Below are 25,688 nucleotides of genomic sequence, written 5' to 3'. Positions count from 1 at the left end.
ATGTTTTATGCTAGGGCATTTCTGATTTAATGTGTCATTTTTGCCAATCTCTTTAATAAATATAATAATTTATATTGCATTATCAAGATGAAATGGGAATGTCAGCTTTAAGTAAAAGGACATGAAAGTATTGTAATGCAAATTTTTAGCAGATGTTATGAATTCATTTTTATTTGCAAAGCTGAATTGACTAATCCCAAGAGCTGAAAATATAATTTAGAATTCCATTTATTATTCTGCTGCCACATTGTCTGAGATGAGGAAACCCTTGCTTAATTACATGAAGTGCATGAATAGATGCTCTAGGATTAAGACACGCTTCTTAGTTATTTTTTCTCTCCAGAGACTGAAATTCAGATGTCTTGTGATGGTTGCTGATGGTGAAGCCTAATATAAAATTATAAAAATTAGAGATGGAAAAGGCCATGAGCCCACCCCTACACCAGTGCATGATTATTTTATTGCGTAATTATTTGCAATATTTTTTAATTTTCATCCAGTTTAGATTAAAATGTCCCAAGTGACTATTTCCCTTGGAACACTATTTCAGTCTAGTCAATTTCATAGGCACCTGAGCTCCATGTGGATTCAGGAATGGACAAGGGTCCAAGGGTCCAATGCAAGACAAGGGTCATAGAAGGCAAGTTTGTTCTGCCAGGTTCGGCCAATCGCAGCCCCACTGGCCGCAGTTCACCATCCCAGGCCAATGGGGGCTGCGGGAAGCAGCAGCTGGCACATCCCTCGGCCCCCACCGCTTCCCACAGCCCCCATTGGCCTGAAACGGCGAACCGTGGCCAGTGGGAGCTGAAATCGGCTGAACCTGCGGACGCTGCAGGTAAACAAACTGGCCCGGTCTGCCAGCAGATTTCCCTGACGGGCCGCGTGCCAAAGGTTGCTGATCCCTGGCCTAGCACCACTACCAAAGGTATCTCCCTTCAAAACGTTATTACATTGTCATTTGTTATTACTCTTTGTTTCCAGTCTATTGGGCAGATTGCAATTCATGTACATGTATGCATCTCCAAAACGAATTAACTATTTCTTTAAGTTTTCATGAAACAGTCTCAAAACAAAATGTATTTCATCACTTGTATTCCCTTCATCTAATATTTTCTTAATTCTATCAAAAACCAACCAAACAAAAGAACAATAACAAAGCAATTGGGTTTATCTGGTATGATTTGTTATTTTTGAATTCATGATGCTTTTTTCTCATACATCTATTAAGCCCCAAGATCTTTATTTTTTCTTTTAATTTATTTTAATATTTATTCCATCAATATAATTAGGGATTGATGTTAGATTTACCAGAAAGTAATTGGCAGAATAATTGTTCTTTCCTTTTCTGGGAAATTGGTGTACTACATTTGCATTTTCTACCCCAGTTCTCCATAAGTTTTCAAAAATTAGATGGTTAATTCCTTTAACATCCTTGGACGAATAACATCAGGACCCAGTGATTTTTTTATTTATATGATTAAACTTCACCAAGGTTCCCTCCTGTTTCTTATTGGAAGCTAGTTTTACAAGGTCTCTATTACCTCCTGATTTTTCCAAACATCTTTTCTATACTTTTCCTTTAAAAGGACAGGTCTAGCATAGAGATTCTCTTCACAGTAGAAAGGTCACTGAGAAATGCCAGCTAGTCCATAATAGGTTTTCTAATACAAATCCTATCTGGCCCTCCCATCTTCCAAAATAAATAAATAAACAAATAAACAAGACTCCTGAGTGCACATTGAAAAGTTTTACAAACAAAGACTATATCTTGCTCATGTCTGACAGAAAAATAGTGTGTTGACTGTGAAGAATGTGCTAGTTAAACAAACAAACTAAAGAAGTAATCCAGGCATGTGATACATCAATTTACTGCCATCCACTGATTTAACAAATAGGAAACATAGTTAGATCTGCAAGCTGCCAGACACCTTTAGGATAAAGTGGAGGGTATACAGGGATAGGCCCCTCCTCCCCCTGAGTGCCTCATTACCATTGGCCAGCCAGAGAGATGCAATCCCACTGGCTCTTTCTTCCCACAACCATTCAACCCCCTAATGCCTTGGTGAGAATAATCTTGGAATATGCTAGGGACTCAGTTTAAGAATTAGGATTCATAGAGATGTGGAATTGTTTATGCAATCATAGCCAAATAGAAGACTGGTTTAATTGGAGATGCTTGCAAGGTGAGTTTGGCAGGCAGCTGTCAACCAAGCCTGCATGGATAGAGCATACAACAATGTGATCCATAAGGTTACCAGAGTCTTTATGAAAACCAGAGGTGTGGTGATGAAGAACAGGGACATATGGTATAATAGGCCTGAGTTTTTCTGGGACGATGGAGTGCACTTGTCAGGTGCTGGGGCAGACTTTGGTTTCAGAATTTAAGGCATTGGATTAGGTAGGGTTTAGATTAAGTAAGCATGAGATAGCAGGCCATGTTGGGTGGGGGTTGCAAGCAAGCTATTCACTGGCACCTCTGGTGTCCAGTGTGGATAAAAGGCTGACGGGCCAGCAACCAGAAAATACAAGACATGGGATTTTGCTGATGGATCTCAGGTCTCGGGCCAAAAAGGAGACGCGTTGTTCTGGCAGACCAGAGTCTTTGATAACTTCTGTCCCTTTCGGGGTGGGGGGTGAGAGGATTCAGCAGAGCAAGCTGAATCCTTGAAGTAGGCAGTGGGAAGTCTACCCTCAGTTATGGGATATATGATTGATGCCTTGTAAATCCCACACTGGACCCATCTAAATGTCTGGTGTGGAGAGACAGGGCAGATAGTGCCCCTCTCCAATATTAAATTTTACTGACATTGCAGTCTGATGCTTAAAATCCATCTGTGCATCTGTCCTCAGTCACTTGGGTGTCCAGATCAATACTAGCTGTGGGAGAAAGAGTGTGCCAGGGGAAGGGATCATTGGAATTCAGCAATGCAGCGCTACCTGCTTTTCTTGTTTTATGATGGCAATTCATTCTTTTTAAATGCAATTAAATGTAAACACTGGAAACAAATTCATTTTGATTGTTTTTCTGCAATGATTTATCTTTTGAATAGAAGCATTAGAACAATGCCATGCTAAATTGGCAAACAGAATATATTAAACCAAAAAAGAAGAGAGAATGAAATGGCAGCTTGAAGAATTAGAGTGGCAGTTTTGCTTCCCTCCCCTCCCCCACAACTGTTTGGTTATTTAAAAATACATCATTTAACTTACAGGTAGCAACTGCATGCCTTCCTGGAGTTTCCTTATTTAAATCACCACAAGGAAATGATCTTGAGAATTGCTTTGAAGCAAGTTTTTTATAATTGAAACCTTGGGATTATATTAATATGTGTGGCTATAACAGAGAAAACTGACAACTTCATCACTTCAGTTCTGCCTTAGCTCTAAAAGAGAAGCAAGTGGTGGGGAAAGTGGCACAAAGAATTGTCCTTTTGTAGAAGACTTTTAAATGTTCGTGGACATAGCTCAAGTAAGTCTAATCAGTGTGTTTAAGCTCTTGAGCTGGGATTCCTCGTTTTTGTGCCCCATGTGCTCCATTTTGTGTGTTCTTTCTGTTGCAGTGTAAGGGCCAGATTCTGCCACTCTTGCTCCTGTTGATTAGTACCTTATTCCATAAGTGGTGCCATTGAAAGCAAGTCTGTGAAGTGTTTTCAAATGAGTGAAGACTTACTGTATGTAGAGCTACAATTACAGACACAGTCTGTGTGCGCGTTCTGTGTAAATAGAATAGTGTGTTGCTTTTGAGAATATTACTTTAGGTTACTGTGCTGTAACATACGCCCAGAGGAATATTCCATCCCAAGATCATCATCATTTTGGATCTTGTCAATTGTGCACTTAAGGGGAAGTGAGGGAGAAAATGATAAGATGATGTGTTTATCTGTGAAGAGCTTAGTGGAATGAGTTTCCCATATTTACAAGCTTCCTGAAACTGCTGTAACCGTGTCAAGCCTCCATAACAAACAAACAAACCCACCGCCTACAAGGAAGAGCTCTGTTCACAAATAATAGCAGAAGAGGTATGAGGACTATGGGGACTGAGAGGAGTTGCAATAACCCCAGAGTGCCATGTATGGTGGCTGCTCTCTGGTCCAGACTGGTCATCTGGCTTCGAAAGGAACAAAACACATTGCTCATTCTTTGTGTTTGGGAATCGTGGAACTGTGTGCACAGGGGGCACAGAGCTAAACCCCACTGACAAAACAAACATATTTAGGGAAATCCCATCCAGATTCATCGATGGGGGCAAGTGGGAGGTGGGGGAGAGGGTGTTGGAGATAAAGAGAGTGACTCTGCTACCAACTGTCTAACCTGTTTCCTCAGGAACAGTATCAGGAAGGGTGCCTCCAGCTGAAAACTCTTACCTCCTAATTACCGTTTTAGTGGTGGCTGATTGTGATCCAGTGGATCCCTTAAATTTGTCTGGGTGATAGCTTTGTTTTGGAGCCATCAAAGAGATGCCACCCAGCCCTTTTAAAAGTTTTTTTCCTTGGCTGGCTGAATATCCTTCCTCCCCCGCCCCAAGTTAGGATGTCAGAGGAGCACTGAGCATGCTCATGAGGTCCCTCAACGTCATTCTCCCAAGCCTGATGGCTGTATGGTATGTTAATCAGTTGGGTCAGGTATGTGTGTCTGCATAAGGCTAGACTCAGGCTGCTGTTATGGGGGGGATAGCTCAGTGGTTTGCGCATTGGCCTACTAAACTCAGGGTTGTGAGTTCAATCCTTGAGGGGACCACTTAGGGATCTGGGGCAAAATCAGTACTTGGTCCTGCTAGTGAAGGCAGGGGGCTGGACTCATATGACCTTTCAAGGTCCCTTCCAGTTCTAGGAGATAGGGTATCTCCATTAATATATTTATTTATTTTATAAGACCTTCCTGTGTACAGGGAATAATCTCTGTGACTGCAGAGGCTTCCCAGGTTATATTTCCACAGAGGCAAAATCTGGATAGGTCTTGATGTTTCTGAGTAAATTAAATTGCGTCCGTATATAAACCTGCACCATCAATTCAATATTTGTGCAGTATTATCAGCTATTCTATAATGAGCGTGACAAAGAAAAATATGATTTTCTGATGTCCAGGAGGAAATAAAAACACTTGCCTTTAGAGGCTACCAAGCTAACTACAATATGTATTAGACAATAATGTGACCTGCAGTTCACAATAGAAGAGACAAGGTTGGGGGAGGTAATATCTTTTATTAAACCAACTTCTGTTGGTGAGAGAGACAGGCTTTCTTGCGAACAAAATTTGGTCCAGTAAAAGATATTACCTCACCCACCTTGTCTCCCTCTAATATCCTGGGACCAACACCGATACAACTACACTGCATTTACAATGGGAGGCATCTGATATGTTAGTGATATGTGTTGTCCTTTTACATTTTGACACAGATATTTTTTTTTTACATGTGCTTAACAAGGTACTGTACCACATGTAAAATCAAGCTAATTCAGTTTGCTTATCTCTAAATAAAAACTTCATAGACTGAGAATCATTTGAAAATAGGTACAGACAATTTTTTTGATGAACTAATCAGATTGAACTCCTTCAGTCTCTGACTGTAAGTCATATTTTTCAAAACCTCAAATTGTTGAAAAAATGAGATTGGTAGAAAACCCAGCCACTTTTTAACCATGTCACTTCCAAATTAATTCTCATTAAATATCCATCTTTTAATGTGAGATTTGCTGGAAAAATATTTTCCGCTCCCAGGACCTGATCCAAAGCATACTGAAATTAATCTGAGTTTTTCCACTGCAGTAGGTTTTAGATGAAACTGCAAAAGAACATGCAAGAAGTAAATGCTACTTTTAATGTCACCTGATACACATCATTATTGGGAGTTGATAAGAGGGTGCATCTAGCAATTTAAAACTTGTATACATAGACAGTTCTGCAGATCTAGTAAATGGATTTACAAAGGCTGCAGAGACATTTTCTATTCTAGCATTTGAACTCAGGAATACTAGCTGCAATTTCAGTGCTTAGAACACTAAGCTATGTGGAAACTGAGATAGCAACTGACAATTGCAATAAAAAACATTTACAATACTCTGTAACTTTAGGATACACCTGTGAACTACCTGCTTGTGCAACTATCCCTTTGCTGATTTTTGCAGGTATAAGAACTTGTCTGATACAGCACTGGGAGAGAAAAAGAAGTTATCTGCCAAGGAGAAATGTCGTCTTGTTCTTCAGCAGTGTAAATTACAAGGCTGGCAGGTTTGTGACTTATAAAATAACTAAAATATCAGTTTAGATCTTTAAACAAGCAAGTGGAGTAATTTCCATTGTGGGAATCACCAGATCCTTTGCAAAAATATATCCTTTTGATGTTTTGGTGTGAGTAAGACATTACATGTATTCTTTGGAATGAAATAATCTGATTTACTGAGTTTAGTAGAACATCATTAGCTGTGATCATTAATATGTGTAGAAAAATCAGTAAGCACTCTTGTTGGGAGTGAGGAAGCTCAATTAAGTGTACATACTTTGTAGATTAGTCTTCATCGCTTAAAGCTTTTCCAATTACATAATAATGCCCATAGTCTCCCATCCAATGTCTGTGCATGGCTACTACCAGAGCACAGCATATGGTCTAGATTCATAGGTTATAAGGCAAGAAGGTTATATGATCTAATCTCCTGTATAAGAAAGACCAAAAGGTAGAAACATGACACAAGACAAAGACATTTCAATAGTTTCACTTTCCTCAGAAAGATTTCTTAACTCAGCTTCATCCTGAATGTCGTAAGTGCCTTTCTGGGTTATGCCCTGCACCCTTACCATAGGGATCTCTATTAAAACACCCTCTAATATAAAACCTGTTGTATGTTAACTGTGAGTGTGCCACTAACCTTCACAACTTTATTTGGAGATTCAAGTGTCAAGGTGGGAAAATGCTGAGGAAGTGTAATTATATATTGTAGTCTGGTCAGAAAGTGCACTGCATGGTGCCTGTGGAGTTGAACTCCACGGGGAGTCAGAAATAGTGCTAGAACAAGAGAATTTAAAAAGCAATTGGCCAGCAGTAAATGCCTGCAATTCAAGAACAATGATCTTGGCATTTGAAAACAAATCTGAAACCTTGAAAGCTAGGAATGTAAAAAGGGAATTATAAAACAGGATCTCTGCTGTAAAAGGGAAGGAAACTTGTGATCTCTAAAACATTTTGGATGTCCCAGCTGTAAGCTAATATAACATGTTGAAAAGTGAATTGTGCAAAAATATAACAGTATACAATGCAATGTCCTTCAAACCAGAGAATCACAAAACACTTGAGAGATTCAGACAATAAGCTCCATGGATAAGAACATTTTAAAGATGAATTTAAGGAGAAGTAATGACTCAATGGCTTAGAAGCACTGGAAGGGAAGATGCGCTGAGGCAAATAAATGACCTTCGCTCCATGCACATACTCCAAAGAATGGTGAGCTATGGGGAGTGGACAGAGAGGTGTCCATGACTGAAGGGGAGAAATAACCAGAGTGTAAGGTTAGAATGTAAGTTTGCTGTAGGTGAAGGCCCAGTAAGTACAAGAGTTAACCAGCACAGTAGGTGACATAAAAGCAAGAATCCACGTCTCCAGCATCAGTGAGTAATGTGTGCCACATAATCCCTCTTTTCATTTTTTGACTTGTTTGACTAATCATGAAAGTTGAACTTTAAATAACAGTCTAAAAGAGGAAGCTTATACAATCAGCAGTTGTCATGGATGTCCTCCTCTGTGCGACAACAGTAGAGGAATCTTTAAAAGGCAAGGGGGGGAGCAGAAAGAAAAGAAAAGGAAGAATTAGTAATACAGGATGATGTCAATGAACAAAGCCTTGAGAAAAGGAGTCATCTTGTGCTGCATCACTAAAAAATCACACAAGAGGTAGGGGGTGTATGTATAACCAGTTTAGTCTGTCCTGTTGCCAGCAGTGATTACTTCAAATGAATCAGTGTTGGAATAGAAAATGTATTTGATGTAGGAGTTCATGAATAAGTCAAAGCAGAGTCCTCCCCGGAATTCTTGCCTGTTATTCCCTGAAGAGCACTAGCAGATTGACTGATAAATATATAATCCAAATGAACTATGAAGAAGTAGAAGAAAGTGATGGAAATCTGAAATAAACCCCTCTCTATATGACACCACAAGAGAAAGGAAAAACAACGTGGAGTACTTGTGGCACCTTAGAGACTAACACATTTATCTGGGCATAAGCTTTCGTGGGTGAAAACCCACTTCATCAGATGCATGGAGTGGAAAGAAACAGTAGGCAGGTATATATACACAGTACATGAAAAGATGGGAGTTGCCTTACCAAGTTGGGGGTCAGTGCTAATGAGACAATTCAATTAAAGTGGAAGTGGGTTATTCTCAACAGTAGAATACCAAGGGAGGAAAAAACAGTTATGTAATGGTAATGCGGCCAATATAAACAGGGTGGCCCATTTCAAACAATTGACAAGAAGGTGTGAGTAACAGTAGGGGGAAATTAGTATGGGAAATTAGTTTTTGTAGTGACCCATCCACTCCCAGTCTTTATTCAGGCCTAATTTGATGGTGTCTAGTTTGCAAATTAATTCCAGTTCTGTAGTTTCTCATTGGAGTCTGTTTTTGAAGTTTTTTTTGTTGAAGAATTGCCACTTTTAAGTCTGTTATTGAGTGTCCGGGGAGACTGAAGTGTTCTCTGACTAGTTTTTGAATGTTATAATTCTTGACGTCTGATTTCTGTCCATTTATTCTTTTGCGTAGAGACTGTCCGGTTTGGCCAATGTACATGACAGAGGGGCACTGCTGGCACATGATGGCATATATCACATTGGTAGATGTGCAAGTGAATGAGCCCTTGATGGTGTGGCTGCTGTGGTTAGGTCCTATGATGGTGTCCCTTGAATAGATATGCGAACAGAGTTGGCAACGGGGTTTGTTGCAGGGATAGCTTCCTGGGTTAGTGTTTTTGTTGTGTGGTGTGTAGTGGCTGGTAGTATTTGCTTCAGGTTGGGGGGCTGTCTGTATGCGAGGAGTGGCCTGTCTCCCAAGATCTGAGAGAGTGAGGGATCATCCTTCAGGATAGGTTGTAGATCCTTGATGACGCACTGGAGAGGTTTTAGTTGAGGGCTGAAGGCGATGGCTAGTGGCATTCTGTTACTTTCTTTGTTGGGCCTGTCCTGTAGTAGGTAACTTCTGGGTACCCTTCTGGCTCTGTCAATCTGTTTCTTCACTTCACCAGGTGGGGATTGTAGTTTTAAGAACGCTTGATAGAGATCCTGTAGGTGTTTGTCTCTGTCTGAGGGATTGGAGCAAATGCGGTTGTATCTTAGAGCTTGGCTGTAGACAATGGATCGTGTGATGTGATCTGGATGAAAGCTGGAGGCATGTAGGTAAGTATAGCAGTCAGTAGGTTTTCGATATAAGGTGGTCTTTATGTGACCATCGCTTATTTGCACAGTAGTGTCCAGGAAGTGGATCTCTTGTGTGGACTGGTCCAGGCTGAGGTTGATGGTGGGGTGGAAATTGTTGAAATCCTGCTGTGGGGCTGTGTGGGTACCCATAGCAGTGCCGCTGACTTGAAGGTATAAATTGTCCCCAAATCTGGAATAGTTGTGGGTGAGGACAAAGTCACAAAGTTCAGCCACCAGGTTTGCCGTGACATTATCGGGGATACTGTTCCTGACGGCTTGTAGTCCATCTTTCTGTGGAATGTTGGTGTAGAGAGCCTCTACATCCATAGTGGCTAGGACGGTGTTTTCTGGAAAACCATCAATGGATTGAAGTTTCCTCAGGAAGTCAGTGGTGTCTCGAAGATAGCTGGGAGTGCTCGTAGCGTAGGGCCTGAGGAGAGAGTCTACATAGCCAGACAGTCCTGCTGTCAGGGTGCCAATGCCTGAGATGATGGGGCATCTAGGATTCCCAGGTTTATGGATCTTGGGTAGCAGATAGAATACCTCTGGTTGGGGCTCTAGGGGTGTGTCTGTGTAGATTTGTTCCTGTGCTTCTTTAGGCAGTTTCTTGAGCAGATGGTGTAGTTTCTTTTGGTAACCCTCAGTGGGATCAAAGGGTAATGGCTTGTAGAATGTGGTATCATAGAATTGCCTAGCAGCCTCTCGTTCATATTCCGACTTATTCATGATGACGACAGCACCTCCTTTGTCAGCATTTTGATTATGACGTCAGAGTTGTTTCTGAGACTGTGGATGGCGTTGTGTTCTGCACGGTTGAGGTTATGGGGCAAGTGATGCGGCTTTTCCACAATTTCAGCCCGTGCACTTTGGCGGAAGCACTCTACGTAGAAGTCCAGTTTGTTGTTTTGACCTTCAGGAGGAGTCCACGCAGAATCCTTTTGCCTATAAATTCAGTGGTGGAGGAAAAATAAGCACACTCTGGACTACTTTTTTCAGAGTGGAAGAGTGATAAATTGTTTAACCTTATTGCTAAAATGCACCATGCCACCCTATTTGAGTATGTAGATCCTCATTGCTATTAGATATTAAGTAAAAAAAAAAAAAATCTGTGTTCTTAGTAAGCTCCCCAAAATGAGCAATTTATTTTTTTTTACTTGAATATCTCTATCTGGCTTTTAATTTAACTCATGAGTTTGGAGAGCTTTCTAATAACTAAAAACTAGCAACAACAACAAACCCAGAGCCTACTCAGTGAACAATTTATTCCCCAAAACGTTGGAGCCTGTTCAGAATAAACACGTATGCTATTGCAAGCTATCAGTAATATAACATAGTGCGGGCTGCATCACAGAGGCAGATGAGTGAGATCCAGGGATAGAATCCATTCATGCTTTATTTTCTGTTTTATAAAACTCAAGAGTAAACAACATCAACCGGTCATGAGCTGGTGCTTGATTCAGCAGCTTCCATGTTGAAAGGAAAGTATTTGTTAGAAAAGTGTTGATAGTTTTATGAAAGGTTCCTTGTTATTTGGGTAAGTTGAACTGGAGATAATTATACTAGGACAAAACGGAGCTGTTTTATTAAAGCTGGCATACAATACAAAGCACTTCTACTGCTGCACTTAGCTTAACTGCTGAAATGTGAGTTGTAAAAGTGCAGTCTTATTAACAAAAAGACATTTTCACATCATTTTTCTGTGCTGTTGTTTTGATATGGCTTTCTTTTCAATTTAAATACATACTTGAGCAGTGTGCAGCCATGCAACAAGCTGTAGCTGCCTACTGCAAAAGAAACATTGTTAGCACACCATATCAAGTAAAAAAAATTGGGGCTGTCAAGCGATTAAAAAAATTAATCGTGATTAATCGCACTGTTAAATAATAATAGAATACCATTTATTTAAATATTTTTGGATGTTTTCTACATTTTTAAATATATTGATTTCAGTTACAACACAGAATACAAAGTGTACAGTGCTCACTTTATATTTATTTTTTATTACAAGTATTTGCACTGTAAAAAACAAAAGAAATCGTATTTTTCAGTTCACCTAATACAAGTACTGTAGTGCAATCTCTTTATTGTGAAAGTTGAACTTACAAATGTAGAATTATGTACAAAAAAACTGTATTCAAAAATAAAACAATGTAAAATTTTAGAGCCTGCCAGTCCACCAGGGCCGGCTCCAGGCACCAGGCACCCAAGCACGTGCTTGGGGCGGCACCTGGTAAGGGGCGGCGGGAGGAGCGCGGCTCGACATTCCACGGGGGGGGCGCTCGGCGGGGGGGCAGCGCGGGGCTCGCGCTGGGGGGGGGGGGGTTCCGGCGGCCTCGGCACGGGGGGGCGGGCTCCGGCGCGCGGCAGTCGGCGGGAGCGGGCTCCGGCGCGTGGCGCTCGACGGGGGCGGCGCGGGCACGGCGCTGGAATGGGGGTTCCGGAGGCGCTCGGCAGTGGGCGGGGGCGGGCTCCAGCGGTGCGGGGCTCGCGCTGGGGGGGGTTCCGGCGGCGCTCGGCGGGGGGGGGCGGCTCGGCGATCGGCTGGGGGGGGGGGTTCCGGCGGCGCTCGGCGCAGGGGGGGGGGGTGGGCTACCGGCGCGCGGGGGGCAGCGCTCTGGGGGGGGGGGTTCGGCGGGGGGGCGGCGCGGCGCTCGGCTGGGGGGGGCTCGGGGGCGGCGCTTTTTTTTGCTGCTTGGGGCAGCAAAAAAGCTAGAGCCGGCCCTGCAGTCCACTCAGTCCTACTTTAGCCAATCGCTCAGACAAACAAGTTTGTTTACATTTGCAGGAGATAATGCTGCCTGTGTCTTGTTTACAATGTCTCCTGAAAGTGAGAACAGGCATTCTCATGGCACTGTTGTAGCCGGTGTCGCAAGATATTTACGTGCCAGATGTGCTAAAGAGTCATATGTCCCTTCATGCTTCAACCACCGTTCCAGAGGACATGCATCCATGCTGATGACGGGTTCTGCTCGATAACAATCCAAAGCAGGGCAGACCAACATATGTTCATTTTCATTATCTGAGTCAGATGCCACCAGCAGAACGTTGATTTTCTTTTTTGGTGGTTCGGGTTCTGTAGTTTCTGCATCGGAGTGTTGCTCTTTTAAGACTTCTGAAAGCATGCGCCACACCTCATCCCTCTCAGATTTTGGAAGGCACTTCAGATTCTTAAATCTTGGGTCAAGTGCTGTAGCTATCTTTAGAAATCTCACATTGGTACCTTCTTTGTGTTTTGTCGAATCTTCAGTGAAAGTGTTCTTAAAATGAACAACATGTGCTGGGTCATCATCCGAGACTGCTGTAACATGAAATATATGGCAGAATGTGGGTAAAACAGAGCAGGGGACATACAATTCTCCCACAAGGAGTTCAGTCACAAATGTAATTAACACATTATGGAATGGTGGCCAAAGCATGAAGGGCCATACGAATGTTTAGCATATCTGGCACCTAAATACCTTGCAATGCCAGCTACAAAATGCCATGCAAATGCCTGTTCTCACTTTCTGGTGACACTTTAAATAAGAAGAGGACAGCATTATCTCCTATAAATGTAAACAATCTTGTTTGTCTTAGCAATTGGCTGAACAAGAAGTAGGACAGAGTGGACTTGTTGGCTCTGAAGTTTTACATTGTTTTGTTTTTGAGTGCAGTTACATAACAAAAAAATCTACATTTGTAAGTTGCTCTTTCACGATAAAGAGATTGCATTACAGTACTTGTATGAGGTGAATTGAAAAATACTATTTCTTTTGTTTATCATTTTTACAGTGCAAACATTTGTAATAAAAATAACATATACTTTTCAATTACAACACAGAATACAATATATATGAAAACGTGGAAAAACATCCAAAATATTTAATAAGTTTCAATTGGTATTCTATTGTTTAACAGTGTGATTAAAACTGCGATTAATCGCGATCAATTTTTTTAATAATGATTAATTTTTTGAGTTAATCGCGTGAGTTAACTGTGATTAATCAACAGCCCTAAAAAAATCTCTAAACCAATATACACTATTCCTATTCCTTTGAGATTTCAACTGATGGGCCTAGTCCAACTCCCAGTGAAGTCCAACGAAGGTTATGTAATCCCCATCACTGGAGGTTTTTAAGAACAGGTTGGACAAACACCTCTCAGGGATGGTCTAAGTTCACTTGGTTCTGCCTCAGATCAGGGGGCTAAACTAAATGACCTCACGAGCTCCCTTCCAGCCTACATTTCTATGATGCTATGGAAGTTTTGCCATTGACATTAGAGGGAGCAGAATCGATCCCAGTAAATTCAGGGACAAATTCAATAAAAGTACCCCAGGGCCATTGAACTTCCACTTTAGTGTAGCACAACCAACTGGCCTTCAGCCCACTGTGTAGTCACATTCCACTAGTAAAGATTTCTAATCCTCACATTCTATTATCATTTTCATTTTTTCAAAAAAATTTCAATTTTTAAAAAATATTTCAGAATATTTACTAAGCAAAACACACTACTCCCACAACGTGCAGTTTGCGATTGTTAGCAATATTTGGGACAAATATATGGCACAAACAATCTTTGGCTGTTCTTACTACATAATGACAGAAGGAAACTTTCATTTATTTGGATTAACATTCCCCGCACAGTTGAACTTGAAAATATAAATTCAGTAAAGGTGTAGTTAACACAGTAGCTTATTGAGCTTTCTAGTCAAAACTCTCAAGTTTAAATTTTGATTGGCTGACGTCAGTAGTCTGCAGTTAATCCTTTTTTTGTCATTTTATACAGACCTTGTTTGCATCTTTGCAAACTCTATCCTAACTTTTCATTCTTATTCCCAAAAAAGTGTTCTATGATTTAAAGCTGGTGTAGTTATCAATGGCTAGTCCAGCAGGGTAGGACTAGACTAGAATGGACCTTTCAAGCTTTGAATATTAGAAATACTATTTTGAGTAAGAAATAGGAATCATAAATTTTTTGCCTTCTGGGAGCATTGTTTTAACTTAATACTTTAACCTTTGGTGTAACTAGCTGACCTTCTCCAGAGCCCTCAGCAATTCTTTCTTCCCAATAGCCTTAAACACCTATACCATTCAGATCTCAGAAACTGAGGAGAATTGGACAGGACTGGTACTTGGATGGGAAAACTCAGAGGAATGTTAGGTCTGCAGGAAATGGTACTGGTAGTTCAGTATGCTTGATTCTCTTCCTTCAGAGTCACGTACTGAACAATTGTCTAAGCATGTTGCCAGGAGTTCAGTGCTGCTGAAGGTTTACTCAGAGAAATTAATGGGGTTATAGCAGAATGTTCCTGAACATACCACCCACAATGTTCCTGAACATACCACCCTCTCCAGTTTGGAGGACCTATACATGTTATGGTTCTCAGGCTTTTTTTTAAATTAAATCCTTATGCAAGTGGAATCCCCAGCTGCCCGTTTAGGATTGCCCTAAGTCCACTTTGTAGCAGCAGAGTGGCAAAAGAGGAATTTAAAATAATGCAGGATTTGGTCCATGACTCTTATCAAGTACAAAGAAATGCATGTTTCATGACCCAAGAGTTTTTACTGCATTTTTGTTATGATATCAGTATCTAAATATGTTCTTTTACATGATACGATTAAAACATAAATGTTAAATCAATATGTTTATCAAAAGATAGTAGATATTCTCAGAAAGTACTTAATTGTGCTTTTTGCTCTCTCTGGAAAATCATATTGTAGTGGTAGTTTAATAGAATGTGCAAAGCATAGTTGATTTATGATAAAATTATGTATATGGACTTCTGCATGTGAGACACCAGTGTGTACCTATGTACATTTTATGTTTCTATTTCAGCAGTTTTGTTGTTGTTTATATTTGGCGATTACTGATTAAACAACATTATGTGTTTTGGCTCAGAATTAAAGTAGCTGTGTTATAATTAAATATGTATTTCTTTGTACTTGATATGAATATAGTGTTTGATTATTTTGTAGACAGTGTAACTATTCTTTTTTCCTTCATTGAAGATGTTTGGATTTTGTAAATGTATCAATTTATAAATTTGTCATTTAGAAATCTTAACTGTTTTTGAAACAAAAAATTTTTCTCAATGTCCTATTTTTAACACGTTTTCTTTTCTTTTATGACATTTAAAATAAAGATACAGTTTTAAAAATACTAAATAAATAGGGAAGAGGAGTTGCCAGACTATAAAATTAAAGGAGTTAATAATGCCCCTACTAGATTGGGAAATGTTTGTGCAAAAAATGCATTGTCTAAACACCACATAATCCCATTCTGTTCTTGGAAAGAATTTGTCAGTGGCAGGAGCCGTCACAGAATATATTACATAAGAACATAAAAATGGCCACACTGGGTTAGACCAATGGTCCACTTAGCCCAGTATCCTGTCTTCTGACAGTGGCGGGTACTGGGTGCTTCAGAGGGAATGAACAAAACAGGACAATGTATTCACTTTCTCCATGCCATTCATAATTTTATAGATATCTATCACATCCCCCCTTGATTGCTTGTTATCTAAACTGAACACTCCCAGTCTTATTAATCTCTTCTCATATGAAAATTGTTCCATACCCCCAATCATTTTTGTTGTACTTCTCTACCTTTTCTAATTCTAATTGTTTGAGATGGGGCAACCAGAATTGCACACAGTATTCAAGGTGTGAACATACCATCAGGGCCGGCTCTAGGATTTTTGCCGCCCCAAGCAGAAACAATTTTGGCCGCCCCCCCCCCCCCGTTTTTTTCTTACCCCACCCCCGGCCCCACCTCAGCTCCGCCCCTTCCCCAAATCCCCAGCCCTGCCTCCTCCCCCCAGGCTGTCAAGCCTAGGAGGAAGGGGGAGAAGCGGCGCGCGCGCCGCGGCCACTCAGAGTCTCCCCCTCCCTCCCTCCCTCCCAGGCTCTCAAACCTGGGAGGGAGGGTGAGCAGCGGCGCGCGAATCAGCTGTTTCGCGCGCCGTGGCCACTCAGGATCTCCCCCTCCCTCCCAGGTTTGAGAGCCTGGGAGGGACGGGAGCAGTGGCGCGCGAATCAGCTGTTTCGCGTGCCGTGGTGCGCGAGCGGCAGCAGCGGAGGTGAGCTAGGGTGGCCGGGGCACATTTTTAGGGGCGGCATTCTGGCGCCGGCCATGCCGCCCCTAAAAATGTGCCACCCCAAGCACCAGCTTGTTTTGCTGGTGCCTAGAGCCGGCCCTGCATACCATGGATTTATATGATGGCATTATGATATTTTCTGTCTGATTATCTATCTCCTTCCTAATGGTTCCTATCATTCTATTCGCTTTTTTGACTGCTGCTGCACAATGAGCAGATGTTTTCAGAGAACTATCCAAAGTGTCTCCAAGTTCTTTTTCTTGAAGGATAACAGCTAGTTTTGACCACATCATTTTGTATGTAAAGTTGGGATTATGTTTTCCAATGTACATTACTTTGCATTTATCAACACAGAACTTCTTCGGCTGTTTTGTTGCCCAGTCACCCAGTTTAGTGAGATCCCTTTGTAACTGTTCACAGTCAGCTTTGGACTTAACTATCTTGAGTAGTTTCGTATCATCTGCAAACTTTGCCTCCTCACTGTTTATTCCCTTTTCCAGATCATTTATGAATATGTTGAACAGCACTGGTCCCACTATAGATCTGTAGGGGACCCAGCTATTTACTTTTCTCCAGTGTGAAAATTGACTGTTTATTTCTGCCCTTTGTTTCCTGTCTTTTTTAACCAGTTACTGAGCCATGAGAGGATTTCTTCCCTCTCATCTCATGACTTCTTACTTTGCTCAAGAACCTTTGTTGAGGCATCTTGTCAAAGGTTTTCTGAAAATCCAAGTACACTACATCAACTGGCAACTTGCGTCTGATGAAGTGGGCATTCACCCACGAAAGCTTATGCTCCAATACTTCTGTTAGTCTTAAAGGTGCCACAGGACCCTCTGTTGCTTTTTACAGATTCAGACTAACACGGCTGCCCCTTTGAGACTTGTACATCAACTGGATCACCCTTTTCCACATACTTGTTGACACCTTAAAAAAATTCTAATGGATTTGTGAGACATGATTTCTCTTTACAAAAGCCATGTTAACTCTTCCCCTACAAATAGTGTTAATCCATGTGTCTGATAATTCTGTTCTTTATTATAGTTTCAACCAGTTTGCCTGGTATTGAAGTTAGGCTTACCAGTTTGTAATTGCCAGGATCACCTCTGAAGCCTTTTTTTCCCTTCTAAATCAGCATTACATTAGCTAACCTTCAGTCATCTGGTACAGAGGTGGAGTTAAGCGACAGGTTACGTATTTCATATCTGAGTTCCTTCGGAACTCTTGGGTGAATACCACCTAGTCCTAGTGACTTATTACTATTTAATTTATCAATTTGTTCCAAAACCTCTGCTATTGACCTCAGTCTGGGACAGTTCCTCAGATTTGTCACCTAAAAAGAATGGCTCAGGTGTCGGAATCTCCCTCACATCCTCTGCAGCAAAGGCTGATGCAAAGAATTCATTTAGCTTTTCGGCAATGCTCTTGTCTTCCTTAAGTGCTTCTTTAGAGCTCAAATGTCCAGTGGCCCCACTGATTGTTTGGCAGGCTTCCTGCTTTCTGATGTACTTAAAAAAATTGTTGATAGTTTTTGTGTCTTTAAATTCTTCAAATTCTTTCTTGGCCTGCCTTATACCTCTACACTTGACTTGCAGAGTGTATGTTCCTTTCAATTTTCCTCGGTCGGATTATACCTCCAATTTTTAAAGGATGGCTTTTTGCTACTACCCACCTCCTTTATTCTGCCACAGTGGCTTTTTTTTTTTTTAATTGGGGTATACATTTAGTTTGAGTCTCTATTATGGTGTTTTTAAATAGTTTCAATGCAGTTTGCAGGCATTTTATTCTTGTGACTTTTCCTTTTAATTTCTCTTTTTTCCATTTATTTATCCCTGGCCAGCCCTATTGACTGCCTGGCCTGAGCCAACCTGCTCCAGGAATGGCAAGCACTACTGCATCCCACCCTCCCAAGAGTCTGCTGGAGGAACCCAAGGAGTAAATTGGACCCTTATTTTGCCAACTAAAAAATTATTTGCATTGTGTGACATAAATGGACACAAACAAAAATGTTAGTCACAGCCTCCTTGGACTGAGAGATCTTTAAGGGATGGGTCTTTCATTTTGACCTAAGTGTGCACATATGCTCTTACTCTCTATCTACTGAACTCTGTTCCTAGGTTCCTATTTTTAACTTTTTGCTTCTTGAACATGTTTCTGTTCTGTTCCTTCCTTCTTTTTTCCTCTCTTCCTTATATATCTGTTTAAGACCTAAAGACTTGAAAGCTCTTTATTTGTTTTATATTGCACATGTGTTTAAATCTCAGCCCATATCTTTGTCCAGGCCGATCTCTTTGCTTCAGAGATTGTTTTCTCTGATTACATGTCCCCTGACCCTTTCCTCCACAGCCAAGCTTTTGCAATCCTCCTCTTTTAGCCTCCTTTCTCCTCTACATACTTCTCATTCCCTCTAGTCCTCTTTATCTCTTTCCTCCTATGCAGCACATGCCTTTGTAGTTGTTATTTTATATATCTGGCTTTGTCTTCCAGGCTTTCAGCTCCCAACTGTTGCTGCTATTGCTGTCTCTCATTGTCTGTATGTCTGTCTCAACACACATACATATTTTTTCTTTTCGGTCCTTCTGCATATTTCTAGCATTTTCAAATAACAGAGCTGTCAGTCTATTTTGTAGCAGTTGTAATTATTGGGGCTGCTCAGTGCTGAAGTAAACCAAACCCTCAAAGTGCCAGTAGCACACCAGGTTCAGAGGTAAACACAGTAGGTGCTTCAGCAGCTAGGCCTTTTAGGCACTAGCCCTGGTGTGTCCCAATAACCCCTCCGACACATGTAAGTGAAAGGGTACTTTACTAAGGCTGGCAGGAAAGGGAAAGTTTGCAAATAACCTAGGTACAGTTAGAATTTAAAGTAAGCAATAGTGGTTCTTGTTTAGGTCCATGGGCAGTCCAATCAAGAGTCAGGACTCTTCAGGCCTGGTGCCTGGAGTTCCCTCTCCAGTTCAGTCTCTATTTTAGCAAATAGGATCTTGCAGATTTCCAGGCCAAGCTCAGTTAGTGCCCCACAAGTCCCACAGAGACCTGCGCCCAGCTGTAATATCCGGCGGTGAAAACCTGTTCTGCATTCAGTTCCTAGGGGTCCCTCATTGCCTCCAGCTTCTCTGTATCTTCTGGCATACCATGCAGCAGCCACTTCCCAACAAACCCCAGCCATTTCCTGGTTCAGGACCTTTCTCCTTACCTGGAGAGAGGAAATGGAAGTGCAGTAAAGAGGGGATGCTCTAAAGCCCCAATTCTTGAGACACTAACACATGCTTATTGTTATTTATGTGAGCATGGGTCTACTCATGTGCCTTAAGCTAAGTGCATACATAAGCATTTGCAGAATTGACGTCTTATTTGGTTCAAGCCAGAATCAGAGGTCATTAGTATGCCAGAGACAATGGAACAAGGCCTTAAAAATGTGTAAGTAAAAGCTCATAAATAAAGCAGAAAGTTAGTGCTTTTACAAATAACAGTTCAGTTCTTATATCTGTGCCCTGTAACTGTGTATGTCATTATCATGATTTTATAGACATTAATACCACAAAAAGACAAATTTTACAATAGCTTTAGGTTTTTTTCACATTTCATTAACGTACTATGAAAATGTGTGTCATGTAAAATATCTTTATATTATAACTGTCTGTCTTTTCTAGGTAGCTATTTTGAAAGTACTGCCAGAAACACACAGCACTCCCACAAATTGCCTTTTTTAAACTAAAGAACAGCTTCACAGATTCCCTTGACACCTATTAAGTATGAATTAATACTGCCTTTATACCACCTACACTCCATCTCAGCAACCATTCTGTAATTTTGAATGTCTGTACTTTTGCATCCTACACCTTTTCTTTAAAAAAATAGCAGTAATTGAAGCTTTGGTAGTCATCAATGACAATTTTACTTAATCTTTAAGAATGTATCATTTTGAAAAATAACATTAAAACCCTAATGATTTTCTAATTAAAATAACTATGACTATAATTCACAGATGGTTTACTTTTACAGGAGTCTGAATGACATTAAAATTTCAACCTCAGATGAGAGCATTTTGTAGTCCTGAAAGTATTGAGAAGTGAGTGTCTTGGTAGTAGAACATCTTAACCTTCCCCCCCCCCCCCCCCCTTGACAAGCAAGAAACATTATGTGATTAGAGAGCAGACCAAAATGAAGACAGGCTGTAGTCTCAAAAACTGTTTTTATGAGACACATAACTGATGTATGAAATCCAAACATTTTCATTATTCTCCCTTTCAAGGAGCATCAACATTATACATTGTGGAGTGAGTATAGATGTTCTAGGTTAACTTCAGAAGATTCATTTCAAAGGTAGATCTATACAAAGCTCAATTAATACTAAAGTAATCTAATGTCTCATGCCAATTTCTCTAACAATAGATGTTGTTTAAAGGTGTACTGTCAGTAGAGCTGTCACATGTTGCAAAAAATCGTAAATAGTGTTTACGCAAATTTAAAAATGAATTTGCTTCAGTCATGATTGTGTTCCTTTTGGGTTCACTTATAAAGCTCCATAGGCTTCTTTGAGCTTCCCATCTAATTATAAACTCACCCACTCCAGGAATATATACAATACTGTGTTTCTTATGAGACTAAGTGCAACTAACCAACAAATTTCATATATAAAGAGTTTTAAATTCTCAAAGTGAATTTTTCATGTTCAATCCAAAGGCTAAAAGAAAAATGCAAAAACAAAAATGTGTTGAATAAATACAAGTGATGTACAAATTTGAGGAAGCTTTAGTCCGCTCATTCAGTCAAACATTTGCATGCAGAAAAAGAGAGAAAATCATTTACCATCAGCTGTTTGTAATACTCGTCTTTTCAGCAAAAATATATCCACTGAAGTGAAAATGCTAAACACAGGAAAGTGTCTATAGTTTTGCATTATTATTTTAAATATTTTGGTAGTTAGGATGTCATGGTACATGTACATGGTAATTTAAAATATATAATCCCCGCCCAGAGGACTTTATAGCAGCATGGAAACAGGCATGAAAAGAGTGAAAGAAAGATGCTTAGAGGGTGGTTAGGAAGAAGAATTGTGTGGAGCTATGTGGGGAATATGCAGAAATCAGAGCAGGCACACAACTGTGCAGAGCCTTGAAACTGAGAATGAAAAGCTTCAATTTGATACAGAAGGCTAGTGGAAACCTTAGAAAAGAAGGTAAAAAGAGGAAGTAACATAATCAGAGTAGAAGGAAAAGATTAGTTTAATGGGTGTCATCATGCCCAACACTGGGGCCTCTGAGAACCACTCTAATAACAAATAATAAATAATGATAATAATACTAACAAGGATTTTGGATGAGTGGAGTAAAGTAGTGAGGAGCTGGGAGACCAGAGAGAAGGGGGTTGCAGTAGTCAAGACAAGAAATGAGAACAGCATAGCAAATGTGTTAGCCATAGGGATAGAGAAGAAAAGAACAGGGTTTTTTCTGGGGGGGGGGAGGGTTGGAGGGGGAAGTTTGAAAAGTTGATGATTGAGAGCTTAGTGACAACCCTTAGAACTTGGTGACAAACTTGATGTGGTGGGAGAAGTCAAGAGAGGAATCTAATATCACACCAAAATTTTGGACATGTGTGTCAGGAAGGAAGATGGAATTTTCAGCAGTGAGGACGAAGAGAGGAATTTGGGATGATTTTCCTGGGGAAATAAGGGGAGCTATTTGTTGATACATTCACTTGACCTTGAAGCAGGGAATCCAAGAGTAGATGCCTGAAGGACAGAGATGCAAATCTAAACAAAGGTAGAGAGACTGGGGGTGGAGAGAGATATGTGGGAATCAGTGGCATAGAGATGATAGTTGAAGCCATGATAACATTTGAGGTTATCCAGAAAATAGTAGAGAAAAAAAGAGGAGGAGACCTGAGGACAGAGCCCTAAGGAAAGGCAGCAGAGACTGGGCAAGGAGTGATGGAGAAACCAAAAGAGACACTAAAGGAGCAAGTCAGAGAATTAAGAGAACCAGGCAGGTATAGAATGGTGAAAGTTTGGGGAGGAGGGAGAGATCAACTGTGCAAAGTCAGCTGATAAATCAAGAAGGATAACCCCATAGAGGAATGGCCCCATAGACTACAGTATAAAGAGGTTACTAGAGACCTTGGTGAGATCTTTTTGGCTAAGTAAGGAAGTGGTGGTTGCATTTCTTTGACTCAAGGAAAGGGCATAGTCTTGCTTGTATAAGCAAGTATACTTGTATAGTAAAAGGCAGGGAGAAATGATTCTGCAAATTCTATTGCAAGATAAAAGTAATTTTATTCCACTTTGTGAAAGGAATAACTATTCCAGAATAAAATCGCTTGTATTCTACAATAGAGTGTAGAGTGGGAGAATTATTCCAAAATAGCTATAGTGGAATAATTATTCCATAATAGCTATGCTGAAGAATTTTCCCATGTAGACAAGGCCTAAGATTCTCTGTAGGTTTCTACTAAAGCAAGTTTAGTGAAATGTAGTTCCCACCTCCCTCAAAAGGCTTAATTTACTATGATGATTGTGCACGAGAATGAAATAGATAGAAATTTTAGAAAAGAGTCTTTGCATCTTTTTATATATATAATATATATATATATTATATATATAAGAATCGTTATATCCTCAAATCAGAATTTAGATAACTCACCTATCATTTTCATCTGCAAATTTTGGGAGTTAAATTACTGAAGGCCACTTTGAACATTTGGTCCAAAACATCAATCTACATGAAGTCACAGGAATGGAAGAATGCCCTAAACCATTTCTGAATTTGGTTTTAAGTTTCTAGACTTGATTTATATTTCATAGTTTAGCATAGTTCATTATTATCAGTGGCATATATCTGCCAGTAGTGGTCAGATAGAAAAGAGTTAATTGAAGAAAGTGTGCACATTTCCTTGCTAATTCCTGTGTCTCAGATTTATACTACAAGTAGATATTGTACAAAGTGTCACACCAATTTGCTGCCAAAAATGGTGAGCAATTTCAAAAAAGAAAGACAGTACACTAAGTGAAGTAATAAACATTGAGCAACCATCCTCTGTAACTTTCTGGGAATGCAACAAACATAATAAAACAAAACAAATGAATAGCTAGATGGTATCTACAGCATGAAGAGTGAAGCTTGACAATTTTGGACCTCCCTTTCCCACAACACACACATAAACCAAAGCAAGCAACATAGTGTAAGTTAATGAAACCACCGCAACTGTAAATTTGTTTTGTGAATGTCATATTCTTCCAGATATTTAGGAATTTTTACAGGAAATATCATACCGGAACTTACCATTGGTCCCTCTTGTACAGTATCTTATTCCCAACAATAGCTAATACTGGGGGTGTCAGAGGCGATTATAAAACTCCCATAATGCACCTACTTGTTTATTGATATATGGAGGTGGGAGAGGAGAGGAAATTTATTCTTGACCCAACTAATGAAAGTAGCTGAAATGTTTGGTAGGCACGCAGGAGGCAAGTTGATTAGCGAGAATAGCACTTTTATTAACTACAAAAGTAGCTATCTAAATAAAAGAATTAACAAAGTCTTTCACAGAAAAACATTATGTATCTTCTCACTAGCAAAATCATTCCCATGCCTTCCAACATCAAGAGCACTGGTAGTCATAATTATTTTCCTATCTGGTGAATTTTGTTGTCCAAACCACCCACACTTTACAGAAATGTAGTTTGTATGTTGGAAGATCTGAAATTTGAGAGTTCCAATTTTAAATTTGAATAATCTCATTATAACAGTAAGTAGCCACACATATAGTTCTCACTTGTCAGTTAAGCATGTGGCCAGAATAATGTGTAGTATAATAGCATAAGGGCTGGAGGGAAATAATCCCCCCAGCAGACTTGGGCGTGGAAACAGAACTGCTCTACAGCTGCTGCTTTTGTCTAACTGTAAAATACAGTCCTAGAGATGTAACCATCTCTCCTTTGGCCCATACCTAACCCTCCACAAGGGGTGCAGACTTCACTGTGTTGTGTCTCCGAATCCTGCCACTCATTCTTCACACAGCTGAACTGTACTATTTCATCTGCATTCTCTATGCCTGCAGAAGAAAGGAGCAAAACTTCACCCCCCACCCCCACATAGACCGATAGTTATGAGCTGAATCACACACATGTTGGAATGGGCTGGGGAATGTTTACTTTCATCTCCAAAAGTCCAGGCTGCTAAGAGATAACATAAAAGAGAATCTTTCTATGATCTTTGGTAGAGTTTATCTTTCTCTCTCTTTTTTGTTTTGTTTTTTTGGCCAGATTTAGAGGACCTAATGCAAAGCCCATTGAAGTCAAATAGAGTTTTGAGTTTACAAGCTGGTATCTGGCCCTGTGGCTACATGTACAATAGCAACTTTTACAGGTGTAATTCACCACTAGTGCAGCTTTACCACCAGTAGCAGTGCTGGAAGCTTCACTTGGACATAGGGTTGCCAGTCCTTCAGGATTGTCCTGGAGTCTCCAGGAATTAAAGATTATCTTTAATTAAAGATTATGTCATGTGATGAAACCTCCAGGAATATGTCCATCCAAAATTGGCAACCCTATGTGCATAGGGCACTGGCATTTTGTACTTCTAGGTGACTAATGCTTCAGCCAGTGGAACTGCACAAATGGTGAATTATCGCTACAAAGCTTGTTAGTACAGGCAAGGCCTAGAGGTGAGACAATCAAAAACTGTTAAATTAGTTTGGCATCCAATTCAGAAGAGTGTTGTGGTGCAAATTCTGCCAGTATATTAGCCAATCATTTTTGGCCTAAGTGATTCCTGTTTGGAAAGCACTTTGGGACCCTTCAGTATGAAAAGTGCAATATAAATGTAAGGTTTTATTAATATTTCTTATTATACGAGTTGGTTAAAGAGGGTTATAATACATGAGAGATTTGAAACTGTAGGTTTGTTTCATCATTGCGTACTGACATTTCTTTACTTTGGTTTTAGCCATGTCCAGCACCGAATCATTGCTTAAATTATTTAATCAGAGTTTTGCATATGCTTTTATTAACTGACTGTAGATTTTGCTGAAATCAAACAGCAGTATAGTAGTATGTTAATTCTATAACCTCAGCTGTGTATATGGGGTATTCTGAAGAAAGCACAACATAAGTTGCAATATCTTCTGTGTTTTATCAGCTTATGATGATTTGAGCTTTTTTTGTCCATTTGTACAAAGGTTATTTTTTCTAATTCTGCTGTCAGTCACACAAAGGCAT

The 25,688-nt window shown here is 40.2% G+C and overlaps 1 protein-coding gene across 1 annotated transcript in view; it reads left to right on the top strand.

Annotated features, from left to right (window-relative positions):
- MYO16 (myosin XVI) overlaps positions 1-25,688 on the top strand; it is a 468,353-nt gene that overhangs the window by 379,638 nt on the left and 63,027 nt on the right. Inside the window, exon 27 of the mRNA XM_065418712.1 lies at positions 6,126-6,228. Coding sequence (XP_065274784.1) covers positions 6,126-6,228 — 103 coding nt within the window. The remainder of the gene's footprint in view (positions 1-6,125; positions 6,229-25,688) is intronic.

Source organism: Emys orbicularis, chromosome 1 (assembly GCF_028017835.1).
Source record: "Emys orbicularis isolate rEmyOrb1 chromosome 1, rEmyOrb1.hap1, whole genome shotgun sequence".
Taxonomy (NCBI): domain Eukaryota; kingdom Metazoa; phylum Chordata; order Testudines; family Emydidae; genus Emys; species Emys orbicularis.
The sequence above is the reverse complement of the archived record's forward strand: the minus strand, read 5'-3'. Positions and strand labels throughout refer to the sequence as shown.